At 44.8% G+C, this 21,567-nt stretch overlaps 1 protein-coding gene across 3 annotated transcripts in view; it reads left to right on the top strand.

The window, feature by feature from the left end:
* The first annotated feature begins 6,693 nt into the window (after positions 1–6,693).
* Positions 6,694–21,567, top strand: part of LOC147428485 (nifU-like protein 4, mitochondrial) — a 104,847-nt gene continuing 89,973 nt past the window's right edge. The window contains exon 1 of one of the 3 annotated variants that reach the window (XM_086496525.1): positions 6,694–6,984. In XM_086496525.1, the coding sequence (XP_086352651.1) occupies positions 6,814–6,984 (171 nt within the window). In that variant the 5' untranslated portion in view covers positions 6,694–6,813. The remainder of the gene's footprint in view (positions 6,985–21,567) is intronic. The other 2 variants (XM_086496524.1, XM_086496526.1) reach the window with 2 other exon arrangements.

The raw sequence follows: 21,567 nt of genomic DNA, 5'->3' as shown, positions 1-21,567 counted from the left end.
GAATCAAGCCAAAAACTATGGCCAAAAATTGAGGGAAAATCAAACAAAGTCTCTCTTACAAAATGAGCAAAATCTCAATGCAAACTATGGCAAAAAATCGAGGGAAAATCGTACAGATTCTCTCCTACAAAATGAGCAAACCCTCAAACCATATATTGCATCCAAGATACCAAAGTGGGAGAAGCTCTTGACCACTATAAACTCATCAAAATATGTCAACAAGGGAGATGGCAAAGTGGGAGTAAATTTCGGCCACTATAGTCTCGAAAAGAGAACTCAAAATCATAAGCTGAGACACTACAAAAGATATGGCAAGTGGGAGGAAATCTCAACCACTATAGTCTCCAAAAGAGGAGTCAAAATTGTAAGCCGGGAGACTACTCAATGACAATGAGTAGAAATGCCAAAATGGCTCTACAATGTCACATACAATGGCAATCCTCACTCACTGTATATGAATGGAGTGCCCCCGCATAAACAAGTACCAAAGAGGTGCAATCCGAAAGATTCGATCGATGAAAAAACAATGATCTCAAGAGAGCACATCGACACTCAAAAAGTGCTTGCCAAAATGCATGAACAGTGGGCATAAACCATGCACCAAAACCATATGCAAATCATCTGTCTACGACCATAAATTGAAGCACTGAATCAATGCCAAAGTGTCTTGTGGAAACGTTGTCAAGATATGTGTCAACAAGGTCCAAAAGCCAATGAGGCTATGTACAAAGATTAGAGAATGAAGTCTGGAAAAGAGCATACATCAAGGCCATACAGAATGGCTAACAAAAAAAATCTTGAAACTTCAAAGAAGTGCACAAGTAGGTCCATGTTGGCAAACAAGAATGCATGCCAAGTAGATAATTCTGGAGACAATGTGTATGCCAAAAGTCGTGAAATAAGCTCCACTTGTAGTGTCAATGCCGACGACTATGCCTCGACTAAAAAATGTATGTTGGTAAGGTCATTGCCGATGCCGATGTCAGGTGTCACTCCTCTATAGAAGAGGCACCTCACCTCAGCATGTCGATGATGTTGCCATCCGTGGGAAACATGTATCTGTGGAAAAATATCGTCAATGATGAGATGAAGGCAATGCTCGAAGATGCCCGAGGAGAGCTGATGTGCTCTCTCTCTCACTGGCTATGCCATGCCGAGAAGATGTTGGGGCCGATGACAAATCCATGAATGCAGGCCGCCTTTGGGATAAGCACGCCGCCTACGTGATACCCCCTCTATGCTTATTTATGGCCAATCCAAATGCTCATGGGTTGCCTTGGTGTTGCCTACGATGGCTACTGTGCTTCCCCAAATTCAATCACCTGTGGTTGCCCCAAACTCAACTCTTTGTGGCTAACTTTTAGTGGCTATGGATTGTTGTTGTCCAATCCCCTATTTCTTGCTAGATTCCTCCCTATTGAGGCTAACCCAACCGTAGATTTCTACCCTTTAAAAGGGAGAGCTAGGGAACCCATTGAGTTGGTAAGTCTAGCACCGCTCTTGTAACCACCGTAGCATCCAAGTGACGCTGTGACGATCAGCAATCTATTTAATTTAAAGAAATGAAAGAGGCCAGGCAACTGCCACGAAGAAGGGTCTCCCCTTGCTGCTCTCTCAAACTCCCTGGACTTGCTTCTCCACACCTTTGGAGGGCTAAATTCTCAAAGTAATTGCGCATCGTGCAACGCGTAGCTCTGGAGTTCTCTCTTCCATTTTTCCGACTAGAGAGAGAGCAAGAGAGAGAATTTGCTTAGATTCTCCTTTCCATTTCTTCTTCGAAATGTGTAGGACCTACTTGCTGCTTGAATGTGCTCCCACAAGCTACCTTGATGTGCAACATGCTTTGGTGGGCTGCTTGGCTTTTGCACAAAGCCAAAAGAGCCCCTCTCATGCGCTCATAGGCTGTTGGAGCCCTTGAAATGCCTTGGGCAGCCTCTCTATGGGCTGCCTACAACGATGTAGGCTGAAAAGGCCTTCAAGATCACCTACTAGGGTAAAAGCCCCATATTAAGGACAACGAGAAGAAATTTCATCGCGCATGGCATATGATCTTCTATTGCCGCTAATTTTGAGCGTGATCTGTTGCTAAGTGACTGTAGTTTTGAAAGAGGTAGACGACTCCGCGTCCGGTAGTACACACAGAGAGCGCGACAATGGTTTCTCAACTCCTGTGTAAAAAATTGAAGCCCCGAAAGGTGGACAAACCCTTCAGGTCGAAAAACGACAGAGCTGTACAAGAATTGAATCATCAACCCGACCAATGAGAATAAGACAACTTAACTAAACCATCCATCCGTCGACGCAATTGTGACTAGAACTGACACCTCAATGTACTTAAGATCTGTCCTTCTTCTAGGGCTTGTCCTTTTATCGGAGCCTTTAGGGTAAAGGAGCCAGTTTAGAGACACTCAAGAAAAAAAGTGTAATTTTGGGTGGGATTTTGCAAATTTGGTCATTTTTGAATTTTGAAATTTGCATGAGATTCCTCATGCAAAGGCGGATTAGGTAATACCAAGATTGATATTTTTTAAATTTAATTTGGGCACTCAATTTGAGAAAGTTTAAATTTTGAGGTCTTTTAGGGGTTAGAAACACCCAAGGCCCAGTAATGGTATAGTTTTCAACAAATCACAAGTTGACACATAAGCAAGATTCCTAGCATATTCCAAATTTTTGTCTCTAAATTGGGGCGTGCATGACTTTTAAAAGGCACATGTGTTACAACTGGCTCATTTACCCTACCCTAAAGTTGCAGTGCAAACGATGAGGGAAAGCCCCCGTCATTGCCTGAAGCTAGAGTGTGTGACATGCTAAAACGTTGCTCTGCTTTTGTTGAAAGCGCTATCCCAATTTTAGTTTAGATTCAGCGCTACCTAATTGCAAGCTTTGTCGAGATTCTTGTATTGCAGCCTTCAGATCACCCGATGATTTGTAGGATTTAGTGCTACTTGATTTCCCTCTACTATTGCATTCGGTACACCAAGTGCTGATGACTGAGATCCTCCTGCACCGGCCTTGGCTACTCCTCTCAAGAAAATCTCTACCTATGGCACATCCATAGCCACAAAGCTCCACACACAAGGCTCTCTTCTCGTTAATGCTCATATGCTCCGAGCACCGCTCGATCTACACTCCGTGTCGCAAGCTCAAGCTTCCACGGTTAAGCTCCACACTTCCATGCCTCGCCGAATCTGGGAATGCCACGACCAGACCGCCGTCATGAACGATCGATCCCGAGCACCCGTACTCTAATACTAGTTGTAAGTGCACGATGTGTGTGTGTGGGATGCAAGAAGGGGAAGAGGAAAATGACATAGAGAGTGGGTGAAGCAACCTCTCAACAGCTAAATGGTGTGAGACTACTGCTTATTCCTTGTAAGGAGAAACAATGGGTGGCCGGATATAGTGTCTGGCCCGGGGTAAGCCACACCACCTTTACTCCAACAAGCTTCTTGGTCCATCTTCCTTTCGAGGAGTTGAGGGAAGGTGTTAGAGTTCAGGCATCTCTCTGAATTCATCCAATTAGTCCAGTTTCTCCCGAGGATAGGTGTTAAAAAGTGAGGGTAGTTTTGTGATTGTGCCTGGCCAATGTGAGATAGTTTTCTCATGTCGGGACATTCCAACCATGTTTAGCCTTGGGTTTTTGCTTGGTTCCATGGCCATTAGGCTCTAGTAGACTGGGAGTATTTTTCCCAGCCTTGCTTGGTTGTTTTCATGAGCCTTATGCAACATCTGGTGCTTGCACCTACTATTTTGCCCATTTTTGAGGTCGTGAGGGTTGATGCCAACCCAAACCTCTAGGGCTATATATGCAAGGCAAGGGTGCAAGGGGTAGATAGTGGTGCCCAGGCCCCCTTGGGGTGCACGGCACCCCTAGGTTGGGCGGTGAGCAAGGAGCAGATCAGCCTAGCATTTTTGCTACAAATTAGTCCCAACGTTTTTCCCATCCAGCCCTAGCGTTTTCCATCCCCAACAGTAGGGAAGCACTGCATGGCAGTTGATGGGCATCAAGGATGTCTTTGTTGCGTTTTTCTCTTAGGGCCGATGTGAGGAGGTGCCATGGTCTTGCAGATGTAGAGCACCTACATCTTGGTGCAAACATTAGGGAGGAGGAGATCTATGTTCTCCAAGGGGTGCAACCACACCATGGGCAACCCTCCTCGAGTTTCCTCTCTCTCTCTCTCTAGATCAATTCTTCTTACTAGGAGAGATCCCTGCCAGAGCCTCCCTTTCGCAGGAGGCTAGGGTAGCCCATCATGAGACCGTGCCAATGGTCTCATGTGCAGGAGCAGTTGTCAATGTCAATAGCAGTCGCAATTGTGTGTACCTCGGGTCTATCCATTGGGCATGTAAGTTCTATGCCAGACCACCTTGGTTACTAGTATGAGCAGCTTGTTATCAACATGGAGAGCCTTTCCAAAATCTCTCTCTCTCTCTCTCTCTCTCTCTCTCTCTCCCTCTCTCTCTCTCTCTCTCTCTCTCTCTCTCTCTCATTCTCAGATGTCCTATTTCTTTCTACCTCAATAATTTCTCTTCTCCACAGGTGCCTGGTTCATGTATGTGGCATTGCGGGTGTTTTAGGTTGGAGTCAAGGTGTCCACTTGATCGCGAGCCAATTTGCATCTTTCGCTGCCTACTTTGAGATGGCCAATCGTGTCAACTAGATTGTTCCAATCATACCACAAGAGCCCGTTGGATAGCGTAAGTGTTGATGAGTTGGTGTTCCAACTCATGTATGCAAGCAATATGGTCAAGTTGTAAGCGGTTCCAATCATATCACAAGAGCCCGATGGAAAGTGTAAGTGTTGATGAGTTGGTGTTCTAGTTCATGTATGTAAGCAACATGGCCGAGTTGTGAGTGGTTTTTGTTTTAATGGTTCTTCATAGAATTTCATCACATTGTGTGACAAAGTGAAGGTGTAAAGTTTTTTTTTAAAACGCTTATTCATAGAAGTTCATCACACTGTGCAACAAAGTGAAAGTCTAAAAGTTTTCTCTTATATCATAACCATAGCAAAGTGGACGATAATGTACAGGTCATCAATGCTTGATTGCCAAGTATGAACCTCCTCCATGACCATCTCCTCGAGCTTTGTGTCCCATCCCTCTCTCCACACATGTGTCATTTCTCTCTCTATCTCTCTCTCTCTCTCTCTCTCTCTCTCTCTCTCTCTCTCTCTCTCTCTTTCTCTTTCTCTCTCTAATTTTGGAATACCCTTTCAAGTGTTATCCTAGTTTCATCTTGACTACATGTCTTAGGCCCCTCGGGTGGATGTGTGTGCAAATGAGATGGCAAAATGTCATTGGTTGGCAGCTATGTTGTCAGAGTGAGAAGTTAGAGAGTCTTACCCGCTCACCAACATGCACACGTGAAATGCACAGAGGGGGTTAAATTGCACTCACCTTCTCGGACATACAGCTACGCCTTTGCTAGTAGACTACATCTCGTTGGTGCTCAATGTAGCAAAAAGTATATGTAGAGCTTATCGTCCGCTTGTGTGTGATAGTGTAGGCACCCAAAAATGCTCTTTTTGAGCATGTTCGATACCCGTGTGTGACCTGGGCCTTAAGCTCTCTCTCTCTCTCTCTCTCTCTCTCTCTCTCTCTATCTCTCTCTCTCAACTCTCTTGTTCTTCTTCTTCTGGGAAACCTGCATTTAGCCTAAAGAGAAAGGCTTGGGAATACTTTTAACCGATAAATTGATGGCTAAATGGATTATGAAATCCTTTGGCAATTCGTCCAACGATTTGGTCCAGCTAATTCATCAACACACTACTGCTTCTCACTGCAACATGCACCCTCATGGGTGAACCTCCCATCTTCAACCATGTTTGTCTCACCTTTTCCCATCAAAAGAAAAGGCTCATAACTCATTCAAGGTATTTTAAAGCTTGGAACAGATACAAGCCACATCTTATCATGGATATTGATAACAATCCCATTAGGATAATATTAAATTTGATTGTCCCTGGTGGTCGGCTCTAAACCTCCCCCCATTGGACCTCAGAGACGTATGGAAGGCTTATAAACTGTTCAAACTAGGATTTTGCACATATGGCAAAATTTGTGGAACAAAGACAAAGGAAGATTCTAGAAAACTGAAGAACTTATTTCTTTAGGTCTGCCCTCCAAAGACGCCTTATTTTTAACCCAACGCGCCTTCTATTTTCCAGAAGGTCACAGTTGGAAAACCGGATGCGTAGGTCAACTAGACCTAAGGTAGCTACAGTTGCCAGGGTGGAAACCACTCTCACCCCAAAAAAATTGGACACTCCTTTGTTTTATTCTTTATAAGAGTGTGTGGACTGCAACACATGCTCATAAGGCTAAACGCCAGTTGCACAGCCAGACACTTGTTCTTCTTCGTCACCTAGAAAGATACGTGGCTGTTGAAGAGAAGAAGTGTGAAAACACCGCTACTGAGCATGTAGATGCATTCCTCAAGCTGGTTTTGGAGTGGGAAGGAGAGTTAGTGTACACAACACAATCTGTGCTTCTTACCAAAGGAGCTAATATGTATGCCATCTTTTTGAAAGTGTCAAAATGGATGAGTAAACGGATATTGTATGTCATGATATGTAATTTTTGCCCCTTTTAATATAACTCTCCCATATTTTCAAAAAAGAAAAAAAGCTTCTCCTCCCTTCAATTCTCTCTCTCTCTCTCTCTCTCTCTCTCTCTCTCTCCCCGAGTCGGCGAGATCTCTAGGTAGGGGTCGTTCCTGCGAATCTCTCTCTCTCTCTCTCTCTCTCTCTCTCTCTCTCTCTCTCACAAACACACAGAACTACGCTACTAAGTAAATTGACGAAGCAAATGGCGCTACGTCTGCACAAGTTTGTGCGGAGGGTGCTGCCATCGCTATGGTGCTTGCAATTGCCTCGTGCATTTGGCTCTTCGAGCTGGTCTTCCCCGAACCCGCCCTCCCGACACTGGCCCAGACCTTTCCCCTCGTCGCTTCATTGCTACCGCGCACCACTCTTCAAGGTAAAACTTCCTCTTCTCTGTCTCTCCATCCCATGTGCCTGCCTTTCCATTGTTGCAAAGCAAGGAGAATTCATACACCCCAAGTCACTTTTCATTTCGTTCAAGACCTTTTTCAGATGCAATGGGAGTGTGCATGCGTACGTATGCCATGTGCAGATAGTTGCATCTGTATACATGCTTCGTATTAATGCTCAGGTTTACATGAAACTTGCACATATATATGCAGTCACAATGTACAAGTCATGTATAATTTGCATATGTGTGTGTATACATGCAAGTTTTTGGTGACATCGAGTTTGTATCCCTGGAAGGCTATATTTATGCTTACGTTGCATTATATTGACATGGATCTATGCTAAGGATAATGGGGGAGGGAATTCCGGTTCCCTCCCACTGCCACGTGTCAGAAGCTCCTTCAAGAGGCGGGTGTGGCCTGCAGCTCTGGGAGCACAACGACGCGAAGAGAGAGAGAGAGAGAGAGAGAGAGAGAGAGAGAGAGAGAGAGAGAGGCGAAGTTCGCCGGCCTTACTAGTAAGAATAATGCTACACACACTTAGTTGCAAAAAACTTCACCTCATGACCATGAACCTTCATGTTCCTGTTTCTGAGGACCAAAAAGTGTTGTTTATCAATGAACTGAGATGTTGGAACTTTAATTGCCATGTAATATACTACTAGCTCATCTCCTTGGTTTATATTTAGATTTAGGGATTTGGAGCTTCTTTTTGGCTGCATCGGCCATGTGAGGCTGCGTTCTCTTTGGAATAAGCTCGTCACTTGACAACTATTCCAAGTTAGAACTTTAGAGTCAGATGCCAAATTTCAGATCAGATAGGAAATTTTAGATCAGATAGGATGAACATAATGAGATTTCAGATGACAAAACGAAAAACCAGACAGACAACTAGATTGAACTGAAAGAATAGAATCATATGCTAGATATTGAGACAATTGGAACTGAGATATTCAGATTATTGAGTCGGAAGTACAATTGATAATGTATCGAGTGCTGGATTACAAGGAGGTAGAAGAGTTCCAAAGACTTATGAATACAATAGAGCTCTGCTCAAGATTGACCGATAGAAGATAAACCAACCCAAAATGAAAGTAGCGGGTTCTATTTATAGGCGTCGTATTGGGTTTTGACTGACTGTTCAACTGTAAAGTTATCGATTGGTAATTACTAGATCTTCTGGTAATTCCACTATGTAGTAGACTCTGATCCGATGTGAGCATTTCTGCTTTGAATGAAGTGACCTTCATGTATCTGGAGCTATCTTTAGTATGCCCTTCGGTACTTCTTGGCATTTGAACTTTGAAGACCTCCTGGCTGAACTTGACCTGGAGGGCTCGGCAGGAGTATTCTCCTTATGAATCATCCTGTAGATGGTCTCCTGTTCGAATTGCTCTCTTTGTTCTGTAAGCATCTCCACTTTATATGGTGTTAGGGCATGCGAGGTCTTGGTATTAGGGTCATATTCTTCTTGCCTTTTGTGAGCCGTGCCCTTGCCAACTTATGACATAGAGACACTGTGTGTCTCCATCTGCTTTGATTCATGCTTCGAATAGAACTTCAACCATCTCTCTCTGAATTGGGGTTCAGAGCTAGCTTTATTAGCCAATTTCTTTTCAGAAATCTTGGAGGCTTCTATTGATAATTGCAGCAATTCATTCGTGTATTTGATAAACAAACTGATCTGGCCCACCATTGTTCATCATGTCTCGAAAATTGATTAGATAATCTTACTTCCAAGCCACCCATAGCGCCTTGCTTTGCTCATATATGCCATTCTCAAATCTGATCCACTATTCTCATGTATAGCATTTGATCAGCAGGTTCATTGTAGCTAGGATAGGGGGTGTGATAGAAGCTGGGTAGTTCCTCATCCTTCATGGGGATCACATGCATAAGTACCGGGGTTAGTTTGGCATTGCCTCAATGTAGTTGAGGACAATCTAGTTTTCTTGCTGCATCATCTTTGTCAAAACTCGTACCAGATGAAAAAGGCTTTTTAGTGAGTGTTCTTGTTCTTTGAGTGTCATCTAGGTCCTTGGGCCTTGACTATTGGATGCATTGTTCTTTAGTAGAGCTGCAACCTGATGATCCAACATTCTTTTGGCTATCTGCATCTTCACTAGCAGTGCCTTGATTTCCGTTTTGATGTCTTGCTTATATTTATATACAGGCTTGTTCCCAATAAAACTTCCAACTGAATTTTTATGCTTTAGATGTTCATTGTAGTGAGCTGCTTGGTTTGGGGATTCACTAGCAAATCATCTTGTAAATTTTGGTATTCGATTCAGAATGTGAATGGCATTTGTAATAGACTTGGACACTCAAAGTGAAACCGGTCAGTAGCCTTACTAAAGGGTGGTAAACTTGGGCTTTCACCTGATCTATACGTTCTTTAACTTCACCTGCAATTTACAGCACAAAGTAACTTCACGAGTAAACCTGTGATTGGAATTCACCACTTCACAACAATTTACGACTCCCAGATATTGGCGCCCCTGGATAGCTTCGACGTTCTGTACGCCTCAGGGAGAGGCAAGTTTATGACGGTGCAGGGTTCGTCAACTTTGCACTCATGTCCCAGATTCGGGCTTCACCAGTTGAGCCTTCCTTGATGGAGGAAGCACTCCAGTATGATTGTTGGAAGCGTACCATGGAGATAGAGCTGGATGCTATCGAGCGGAATAGAACTTTTCCCAGTCCCAACAAGCGGAAAGTGGTCTCTACGAAATGGACTTTCAAGACAAAGTATAAGGCCAATGGCTCCCTCGACAAACACAAGGCGAAACTAGTGCGAAGAGCCTGCTCCAAATGTGACTTGGCGTGTTTCTGCATGAAAAAACTGAGAAGTCCCACCGGGAAATTGACATCAAACCGGGTGTTGAGAAATCAAATAAGAGAACCGACCAATTTTTGATACTTTGTAGCATCTGCTACATCTGGGGAATCATATACTTTGACAACTTCTGATTGGGATTCATAGGGATTGAGATAGGTTTGCACTGAGTCGTACCAAATGCTTCCAACAATTCTTGGATATAGTGCTCCTGCGACTCGGGTGAGAAAGATGCCCCCCTCTGTCTGCCATATCTCTAATCCAAGAAAGGAGTGAAGCAAGCCAAGATCTGTCATCTCAAACTCCTTAGCCAAGGTCTCCATAGTATTGCGGGTGTGCTCAACATGGCTACCTGTAATCACAAGATCTACCTGTAATCAAAAGATCGTCCACATAGAGGATAACAAGTGCCACCAATCCTCCCTCACGGTAAATGTATAAATCTAGGTTTGCAGAAGATCGTCGAAAGGAGTGTTGTAGGAAGAAAGAGTCTTATCTTTTAGTACCACGCTCGAGGGGCTTGCTTCAGGCCATAAAGAGCCTTTAGCAACCTACAAACCATATTTGTAAAGTCTAAACCATGTCTGCGTGTCACCAGCGTGTGACTACTATCTATCCTTTTTGTTGATTTCTTTCTTATTATTTATTTACTCACTTTTTGGAAACACCCCTCGGGAAATCTAACTGCCCTGAATTGCATAGCTAGTGTGGAATTGTCCAGAGGGAGTCCAGACCTGAGGGCAAGAGAGCACTAAGGTTGGACAAAGACTATGGTTAGCCAAAGTGGGGTCATTGACTAGCCAAAGTGGAATCCTTTGCTACAGAGGCTACATTTCAGTTTTGGGTGTGGCTGCAGTGTACAAAGAGGGTCAGATGACCTAGGAAGATACAATGGAAGCATCTCCTAAAATTTAGGGAACTGCTATTTTGGGACTTGAAAATGTGTTTGCGTCATTACCTCCGGAATGACAAGGAGAACATTTTCTTACTCTGCCGTGAAGTCAACTGGGCAACCGGTTGGGAGATTTTCAGGCGGCAACCCCGAAACGGGAAAATGCTTGTAAATGTGCCAAGTGGCACAATTTTGTGCACTTTCCTCATGCAAGAGAAGGGGGCGCTGATTTTAGAGAGGAGAAGGGCTCATTTGCAGATTTTGTCACAGGTTAAGAGCTATGGAGTGCTTCCTTTCCCTCTTATGTACAGTGCGGTGCCAGGAGTGATGCCCTGCACGCTACGCACTGCCCTCTCTCTCCCCTATGGCAGTATGTTATGCCCCTCTAGTGGGCTTTTCAATTGACCAATGTACAGTTGTGTGGGTTCATGCGCGATTGCCGAGGCAAGAGCCTCTTGCGCAGGTACTGGATTAGCTAGCGGCTAATCCCTTGCAGGTACAGGTTTCACGCCAGAAATCTCGTCCGATTCAAAGGGCAAGTAGCCCTACAAGTGCGGGAGCTCGAGGACTTGCTACGGATGCGACCGGCACGTGAAACGGAGCCCGAAACAGTAAATTACAGCCTGCTGTGTATTTTTGCAGGTTTAGGGTTTTGGCCCTAAACGGACCCTAATACCCCCAGGAGGTTCGGGGACGCGAGGGGACCGCTATACAGGTGATCTGGCGCATTTTCGGGGCTGAAAACAGAGAATTCAGCGTGCTGCAGATTCTCGCCAGGTTTTGCAAAGTGCCCGTATGCGTCGGGAAAGTCATTCAATGCGTGGGAATACTGACTGTGAAGGGTCCTAGTACAGTTATGTTGCCGAAATCGGGCCGGAACAGTTGAAATTCAGCCAAGCTTGTGCGGGGCAGCTTGTAGGGAACCACAACGTTTATTCCCTCTTTTAAGCAATAAAGAAATACCGAAAGGGGCGCCTAAGTTAGGGGCCAATCTAGTGTCGGTCTTCTCATACATGTGCATTCTAGCAGCGTGTATCCCTTTCCCCCGTGTTGTGTCTTGAAAGTACAGGTAGAATAGACGACTAATAATGGGTGAAAGCTAAATCAAGGTTTGAAGTAAAGTCTTCCGTCCTTTTTGGATTGAACAGGCCGGTTTCATGGTTCCGTCGACGGGATTAAATCACTTTTTCCTATAGAAGTGAGCCTTGGTCAGTTTGGGTTGAAGACACAGGGGATCATAGACCAGACACAGGGAATTGCAATTATGGCTGACAGACCAGATGATGTGACTGAAGAGGTTTCCTCTTCACAGGGTCAACAGACACATGAAGTGGGTGAGTCTTCAAGACCACCACAGACGGATGATGATATATCCAGGACCTAGTTGGCTACTGCTGTGGCTATGTTCACACAAGCAATGCAGAATCCGAGGTTTTTAGCCTTTCTGCAACCTCCTGTTCCGTCTCAGCAAGTTGGGTCACTGGATCATATTCAAAAGCCTGTTAAGGCTCAAGCACAGGTGATTCATACTGCACAGTCAATGGAAACACCTGTACACTTGACGAAGAACATGCAGTCTCCACAACCTGTGCCTAAGGTGCAAGAACAGGTGGCTGAGATGCCAGTCTTTCAAGCTGTACCAGTTCAGTCAGCCACTTTTCAACAGCCTATAGCTGGTTCTAATGGGCAGGGAAGCAACCTACAGGCTATGCAACAAGTCTTCCCACCACCTTCAGTACACCCTGGCTATTTTGGAGGTGGATCGGTATTCCAGAGCATGGCTGGTAATGCACCTGGAAATCGGTTTTACACGCCAGGAACAGTGTTCGGGGGTGCTCAAACGATGATGCCTAACCCCATGTATGGTGTCACGGGCATGCTACCAGGGTTTCAAAGCACTCACGGCCAATTTGGGATGCCACAGGCAAATTTTGGTATGGCTGGAATTACAAATCAGCAGCCAAATATGGCATTTCCAGGTCAACTTAATTGCGGTCAAGGAACACAAATGAACCCTAACAGTGTTCCCATGTTTCAGTCTCTTCCATATGACAATTTAACGCCGCTGGAGAGGCCAACTCCGTACAAAGAAGGTGGCAAAGGTGTGACTTTCACGACCTTTACAGGGTTTGATGACAGGAAGAAGGCTCTCTCATTCCTCGAGCAGTTTGACAAGGCCTATGCAGGGGGAAACTTTACAGAGGCTTCAAAGGTCCGCAAGGTAGCCACTTTCTTGACAGGGAATGCGGGACAATGGTGGACAACTTTATTGCTGCAATGGCAAGCTCCGTCCACATGGATTTACTTCAAGCAGATTTTTGCAGCTGCATGGTTATCTGATGACTTTGAAGCAGATGTCATGACAGAATGGCACCAGCTTAATGCTGCTACTTGCAAGAATCTGGATGATTACAATCGGAAGGTTTGGAAAGCTCTACTTCTAGTAACTTCCTATAGGTTTGTGCCATTGACAGAACAGATTGAAAAATACTGTTGTGGCCTACCCAAAGGATTGAGAAAGTACTGCACGAAGACCAAAGTCACTACTTTGACGCAGCTCATCGAGGTAGCAAACACTGGCAATGGTTTGCTCAAGGGAGAAGATTGTGAATTCAATACTGGCGTCAAGGAAGGATCAGCCAAGAAAAATTCAGCGAAGAAGTATGTTCCCAAGGAGGCTCCGAAAGTGACTCAGGAGCTAGCCAACGCAAGGAAAGACAAAGCTACGGCTGAATCAGAAAAGGGACCAGCAAAGAAATGGAAAAGACGTTTTCCTCGCAAGTCTGAAGAGCAAAAGAAGGTCCTGAGGTCAGAGAACAAATGCTTCATCTGTGAGCAGCCTGGCCACATTGCTTACAATTGTCCTACAAAGAAAAGGCCATCTGATTCTGAAGACAATGAGGACAGGAAAGGAAAGAAGCCCATGGCTGGTCTAGTGCCAGATATGGTGGGCGACAAGCCAAATTCAGATGCAAGTGAGCTTTGCAGAGCATGGGGAAAGGTGAGGGATCAAGCAGTGCTTATCTTCTTTGATCCAGGTGCCAAAGTCAACTTCATTTCCCTAGAATTGGCTTCAAAGTTGGGAATCAGACCTGAAGAGATGGGGTATACAACAGAGGCAGGTTTGGCATGTCCTGGCCATACAGAGGCTGTGGCACCCATCATTGGAAAGTTGCGCCTACATATCCAGTCCTATGTAGATGCTGAAGAATTTTACATCATGCCACTGGACGGATGTGATGTGTTGTTAGGTATTCCTTGGTTGTTTCGTGTACAGGGAATCATGGATGCCTACAATAAAAAGATCACTGTACAGAGCAGGGGAAAGACTCACATTCTGGATGTAAAGCTTAAAGGGGAGTCTATTCCCACTGTATCAGCTTCTGCTATTACTTCTGTAATGAAAAAGCATCTTTCTGCGTACTTGGTTTTTGCACGTGAAGTGTCAGATTGTGATGAATCAAGTTTATCTGTGCTAGATAAAGAAAGGTCAATGTTTTTACAACAGTATAGTGATTGTTTTTCCGCTTCATTACCGTCTCAATTACCGCCAGAGAGACCCGAGGACCATGCGATAGATTTGGTGCCAGGCAGTAGCCCACCAAATAAGCCTCCGTACAGGGCTAGTGCGGCTCAGCAGAAAGAGATAATGGGCCAAGTACAGGAGCTGTTAGAAAAGGGGTTGATTCAGCCCAGTTTATCTCATTCTGTTCTCTAGTGTTGTTGGTGCAGAAAAAGGATGGCTCATGGTGTATGTGCATCAACTACCTTGCACTGAACAAGAATACCATCAAGAATAGGTTCCCTATACCTAGAATTGATGATATTCTGGACAAATTAGAAGGAGCAGCTATGTTTAGCAGGATAGATCTAAAGAGTGGGTACCATCAGATCCGCATTAGATCAGAGGATGTGCACAAGACTGCTTTTAGAACAACGTTTGGCCTTTACGAATTTTTAGTGATGCCCTTTGGTCTCACAAATGCTCCTGCTACGTTCAATAGGATGATGGACAAAATTTTCCGTCCACACCAGTAGTTTGTTGGTACATTCTTTGATGACATGATAGTCTACTCAAAGAATGAAGAGGAGCATAGGCATCACTTGGCCATTGTGTTCAAAGAGCTACGCAGTCATAGGTTGCTCATCAATGCAAAGAAAAGTGAATTTTTTTTGGAAGAGATCCACTTTCTGGGACACATTGTCTCAAAGGATGGTGTCAGAATGGATCCTGCAAAAGTTGAAGCGATCAAGTCAGATGTCCGAAGTTTCTTGGGACTATGCTCCTATTACAGAAGGTTTATCCGAAATTTCGCTGAGATTGCTTTACATGCTCTTCAAAAGAAGGCAGTCACCTTTAGATGGACACAGAAAGAGATTTCAACTTTTAATCTCTTAAAGGAAAAGATGACTTCAGATCCAGTCATTGTGTTGCCAGATCTTAGGAAGTCATTTGTGGTCCAGTGTGACGCCTGTGGTAGTAGCATTGGTGCAGTGCTAATGCAAGATGGCAGGATAGTAGCCTATGAGAGCAGAATTTTGCAAGGGCCAGAGATGACCATGCAGGTCTATGAGAAAGAGTTGCTGGCTGTGATTCATGCACTCTTAAGTTGGAAACACTACCTGCTAGGTGCAGACTTTGTTGTCCAAACGGACCATCAGACCTTGCGATACTTCTTGACACAGACACAGTTATCTGAGAAACATATGTGATGGGCAAATATCTTGTCCATGTTCCATTTTCAGATTGTGCATGTGGAAGGCAAGAAGAATGTTGTGGCTGATGCCTTGTCAAGGAAGCCACAAATTTCAGCTGTGTCAATTCCTTATCATCATGAACTTGATGATATGAGAGAACAGTATGCAAATGATGAAGATTTTGCAAGGGTCTTCGAGCAGCTAATGGATGGACAACGTCATGAACACTATCTTCTTAAAGACGGGTTCATGATGATGCATGGCAGATTGTGTGTCACAAAGCCATTGCGACGCAAAGTTATAGAAGAGAGTCATGTCCCACCGTATGCAGGGCATCGTGGTATCGATGCTACAGTTAAAGCGGTTGAGACATTCTTCTACTGGCCTACATTGAGAAGAGATGTGGATGCCTTTGTGCGAGAATGCCTAATTTGCCAGAAGGTCAAGTTTGACAGGCAAAAGACACCAGGGTTATTGCAACCACTACCTATTCCAGATAAACCATGGGAAAGTATTGCTATGGATTTTATCTTTGATCTTCCGAGAACGCAGACAGGAAACGATGGTATTTGGACCATCATTTGCAGATTCAGCAAGCATGCTCATTTTATTCCTGTCAGGAAGAAGATAAAGCCAGATCAGATGGCACGCTTGTTTATGAGCAATATTTTCAAGTATCATGGCATGCCACAGTCGATTGTTAGCGACCGTGATCCACGCATGACAAGTTTGTTCAGGAGAGGCTTGTTTGAGAATATGGGCACAACGCTCGAATTCTCATCGTCATTTCATCCTCAAACAGATGGGCAGTCAGAAGAGGCAAATTCTACTGTCCTAGATCTGCTGAAGTGCTATGTGTCAGAGCATAAAGGAAAGTGGGAGCAGTATTTGCCATTGGTGGAGTATGCATACAATAATACAGTGCATTCATCAACTGGCAAGGCACCTTTTGAGATAGTTGGTGGTGGCAAGAAAGTTCCTCCCATACTGCATACGAAGGACAAGATATTTGAAGCAGATAAGTATGTTCAGGACATGGATGAAATGTACAAGAAGGTCAAAGTGGCCTTGGAAAAGACTCAGGCAAAGCAAAAGAAAGCAGCTGATTGTCACCGTCGTGAAGTGGTATTTTCACTTGGTGATTCGGTGCTTCTACGCTTTGAAAAGGCAAGGTTAAAGAAGATGAAGGGCAAGGAAAGACTGTTTCCAAAGCTCAGCATGCGTTACTATTGGCCTTTTCAAGTATGCGACATAATCAGTGATGTTGCATATAGGCTGAAATTGCCTGACAGTTGGAAGATTCACAATGCGTTTCATGTGAGTCTTCTCAGACCCTATGTGGGTGATGTGCCAGAAGATATGCCAGCTGAAGATCAGCCGGAAGTCGAGGAACTTGACGAGATCTTGGTCCCGGAACAGATTTTGGCACATAAAGAAAGAAAAGTGAAAGGCAAGGTTGCTAGGCGTTACTTGGTAAAGTTCAGAAACTATCCACCAATGGATGCTAAGTGGATGGAAGAAGGTGAAGTTGCAGAGTCACCAACTGTGTTATCACTTTACCTTGAAGCCTTCGATCTGCAACCTACCTTGACCCCTTGAGTTTCAAAGCTACATGGATTGTCAGTGTCACAATGGCTTCTCAAACAAATGATGTACATGGTATTTAAAGTGAGCTCAAATGAAATACCTGTTACATGAATGTTAGAGCTGTACAGATTGTGAGTTTGGCAATTGCTCTTATGGATTGTCCAAAAGTTTGGTTAGTGCTATAGAAGTGAGTATTTCTTGTCAGTTTGTCAAGGATACAGTAATTGCTTCTATTAAAGAGTACATGTGTAACTGCATTCTTAAACTGTCCGTTTGGGTATGCTCAAAAGTGTTATGGGATCCAACGTGTACTATAAGACAGTGGCAAAATGTGTAGCTACCATTTTGTCATTGGAAAGTTAGTGACTCAAAGCAATGGCAGAGTGCGAAGCTACCACTATGTCATTGGGACGGGGTTCACAGGCAGGCAATACATGTGTCGACGAGGTGTTGAATACACCAGGGTTGACAATGAGCATGTATATGTCGTACATGAGTCGACAGGTGTTGAATACATCAGTGTTGACTGTGAGCATGTACGACATAGATGCAAACGAGGACGTTTGAGATTTCAAGAGGGGGGTATGTCACCAGTGTGTGACTACTATCTATCCTTTTTGTTGATTTCTTTCTTATTATTTATTTACTCACTTTTTGGAAATACCCCTCGGGAAATCTAACTGCCCTGCATTGCATAGCTAGTGTGGAACTCTTCAGAGGGAGTCCAGGCGTGAGGGCAAGAGAGCACTAAGGTTGGACAAAGACTATGGTTAGCCAAAGTGGGGTCATTGACTAGCCAAAGTGGAATCCTTTGCTACAGAGGCTACATTTCAGTTTTGGGTGTGGCTGCAGTGTAAAAGAGGGTCAGATGACCTAGAAAGATACAATGCAGCATCTCCTAAAATTTAGGGAAGTGCTATTTTGGGACTTGAAAATGTGTTTGCGTCATTACCTCCGGAATGACAAGGAGAACATTTTCTTACTGTGCCGTGAAGTCAACTGGGCAACCGGTTGGGAGATTTTTAGGCAGCAACCCCGAAACGGGAAAATGCTTATAAATGTGCCAAGTGGCACAATTCTGTGCACTTTCCTCATGCAAGAGAAGGGGGCGCTGATTTTAGAGAGGAGAAGGGCTCATTTGCAGATTTTGTCACAGGTTAAGAGCTATGGAGTGCTTCCTTTCCCTCCTATGTACAGTGCGGTGCCAAGAGTGATGCCCTGCACGCTACGCACTGCCCTCTCTCTCCCCTATGGCAGTATGTTATGCCCCTCTAGTGGGCTTTTCAATTGACCAATGTACAGTTGTGTGGGTTCATGTGCGATTGCCGAGGCAAGAGCCTCTTGCACAGGTACTGGATTAGCTAGCGGCTAATCCCCTGTAGGTACAGGTTTCACGCCAGAAATCTCGTCCGATTCAAAGGGCAAGTAGCCCTACAAGTGCGGGAGCTCGAGGACTTGCTACGGATGCGACCGGCACGTGAAACGGAGCCCGAAACAGTAAATTACAGCCTGCTGTGTATTTTTGCAGGTTTAGGGTTTTGGCCCTAAACGGACCCTAATACCTCCAGGAGGTTCGGGGACGCGAGGGGACCGCTGTACAGGTGATCTGGCGCATTTTCGGGGCTGAAAACAGAGAATTCAGCGTGCTGCAGATTCTCGCCAGGTTTTGCAAAGTGCCCGTATGCGTCGGGAAAGTCATTCAATGCGTGGAAATACTGACTGTGAAGGGTCCTAGTATAGTTATGCTACCGAAATTGGGCCGGAACAGTTGAAATTCAGCCAAGCTTGTGCGGGGCAGCTTGTAGGGAACCACAGTGTTTATTCCCTCTTTTAAGCAATAAAGAAATACCGAAAGGGGCGCCTAAGTTAGGGGCCAATCTGGTGTCGGTCTTCTCATACAGGTGCATTCTAGCAGCCTGTATCCTTTTCCCCCGTGTTGTGTCTTGAAAGTACAGGTAGAATAGACGACTAATAATGGGTGAAAGCTAAATCAAGGTTTGAAGTAAAGTCTACCGCCCTTTTTGGATTGAACAGGCCGGTTTCACTGCGAAGTTTGGAGGTTGCTGCACATACATCTCGTCCTCTAAGTCACCATTGAGAAATGCGGAAACAACATCCATCTGAAAAACCGGCCACCCGTAAAGGTAGCAAGGGAAAAAACTATCCGAATGGTCGCCACCCTCGTAGTCGGTGCAAAGGTCTTGTCATAGTCCACACCGGGTTTTTAAGAGAAGCCTTTAGTAACTAGTCTTACCTTGTGCTTGTCCAAAGAAACATCAGATTTGTACTTGGTCCTGTAGCCCATTTAACACCAATCACTTGCCGCTTGGCAGGCTGTGGAACCAACTCCCAAGTGTTGCTCTTCTTGATGGAATCAAGTTCTTTTTGCATGGCCATCTTCCACTTCAGTTGTGAAAGCGCCTCCTCAACTGTCAGATGATCTTTGTCCTTGATCACTGTAGACATCAAAGCAGAGTTCACCTGTAATAAAGTCCCATCCACCTCAACAAATCGAAGTCGTTGAGATCATCGTGTAGTACTGTCTTCACGCCATCGGGTGGAAAATCTAAAGTTGCTGAATGTCGCAAAGTCTCCAATAGCCACTTCGGCAACTTGTCCGTCTTGCTTCCCGAAGGAGGAGCTACTGGTATGTCTGGCTCTAACTCTGCACTATGATGAGAATCACTATCATCTGTATCATCTGGAATGGGTGCATTCTCCTCCGAAGCCCGTGGGACAAGGGTAGGAGAAGAGGGTTCATTAAGAGGCAAAGCAAAATCTGGGTCTTCAAGTATCGGCAAATCAAGGGTTGTCGTAGAAGGCTTGGGAGTGGGAGCCCCCTTTGAAGGTAAAAACTCGTCGAAGACAACATCATGGCTTGAGTACAACATCCTTCTTCTCTGGATCATAAAGTCGATATTTCCTGGAAAGAGAGTTGTAGCCGACAAAAATCATACTCCGGACTTGGGGTCAAACTTCCCCCTATGCTCCTTCGGTACATGGACATATGCGTCGCTCCCTAAAATCCGAAAGTGGGAGACGTCGGGTTTCTTACCAAAATAGGCTTTGAATTGGGTCTTGCCGGGAATTGAAGAGGTTGGAGATCGGTTTATGGTGTGGACTGCCGTCGCAACTGCCTCTACCCATAAAGGCTTTGGCAAACCTTGATGCTCAAGCATGGTGTCTGCCATTTCTACCAGTGTCCTATTCTTCCGCTCCACAACTCCATTCTTTGAAGGTGATCCTGTACTCGCAAGCTCTCTCTTGATGTCATTGTCCACACAAAATTGAATGAATGCATTGGAGATGAACTACCCACCTTTGTCTGATTGTATAGTCTTCAACACTTAATTGCTTTCCTTCTCCACAAGAGAATGCCAATTCTTGAAGAGACCAAATGCCTCGTACTTGTGTTGTAGAAAGTATACCCAAGTAAAGTGGCTGAAATCATCCACTTGTAACATGAAATAGAGAGCCCCGAGGGAAGGGGTTTGCATAGGTCCACAAAGGTCGGTGTGAACCAACTCCAAAACGGCAATGGCTCGGCGTGTAGCAAGCCTCTGAATAGATTCTCGATGTTGCTTCCCACAAATGCAAGTAATGCATTTCCCATGCTTACGCCCAACATCTGGTAAGCCTGCAAGCATCTGCTCATAGAAAGCAAGCCAAAGAGCATCATTGTTCAAATGGCCAAATTTGTAATGCCAAAGATCACCTGTAGGTTTTCGTGTCGGTGAAGGAAGAGCATGGAGCTTGTAGAGTCCGTTCTCTACTGAGCCCCCTCTGACCTCTTTGCCGGATTGCCGATCCCGAATAGATATCGCATCCTCTATAAGAATCACCTCCATGCCAAGCTTGCACACCTCGTGCACATACATAAGATGGAATCCCAGCTTTGGAGCATAAAGTACCTTGGAGGTATGCATATCCTCTCTGTCGTCGGGAATCAACTCCATACATCCCTCGCTGCGAATAGAAATTTCAAATTTGTCGCCAATAAAGATGGTACCACAGTGTCGTCGTATGCTGGACAAAAGATGCTTTGAAGGTGTCATGTGCCGTGAGGCACCACTATACAGAATCCAATCATGATCATCTTGACTTGCAAGAGTCGACTCAACCTCCGATGTCCGTGGAGGCTAGTGGCTACACCATTGTCGTTGAAGAAGTCAAAGCATCTCCAACTCGCTTTGGACACTTTCTCCAATAATGTCCCTTCTCACTGCAACTGTTCCAATACCATTCCGCCTTTAAGGCTGCCCGTTCGGCATCACTCTTCTTGTCTTTGGTGTTGTTGCTTTTCTTCTTACCCTTCTGCTTCTTGTTGTTGTTGGAAGAACCGATCAAGGCATCGGAGCATGACTTCTTCCCGGTATTGAACTGCTCCTCTTTGTTCAATACCATTGGAACAAAATCTTGTCCCAAGAGATAGTATTTAGCTAGTCACTCCTAATCAATGAGGAATAAAAGTTGGTGTACCAAGGAGGCAATTTGGCCAAAATCTGGATGGCCATATCCTCTGAATTGATAAGCTCTCCCATATGAAGTATCTCTTGT

The sequence above is a fragment of the Adiantum capillus-veneris genome, chromosome 23 (assembly GCF_014529385.1).
Source record: "Adiantum capillus-veneris isolate H3 chromosome 23, ASM1452938v2, whole genome shotgun sequence".
Classification (NCBI taxonomy): domain Eukaryota; kingdom Viridiplantae; phylum Streptophyta; class Polypodiopsida; order Polypodiales; family Pteridaceae; genus Adiantum; species Adiantum capillus-veneris.
Note: the sequence above shows the minus strand (reverse complement) of the source record. Positions and strands in the feature narration are given on the sequence as shown.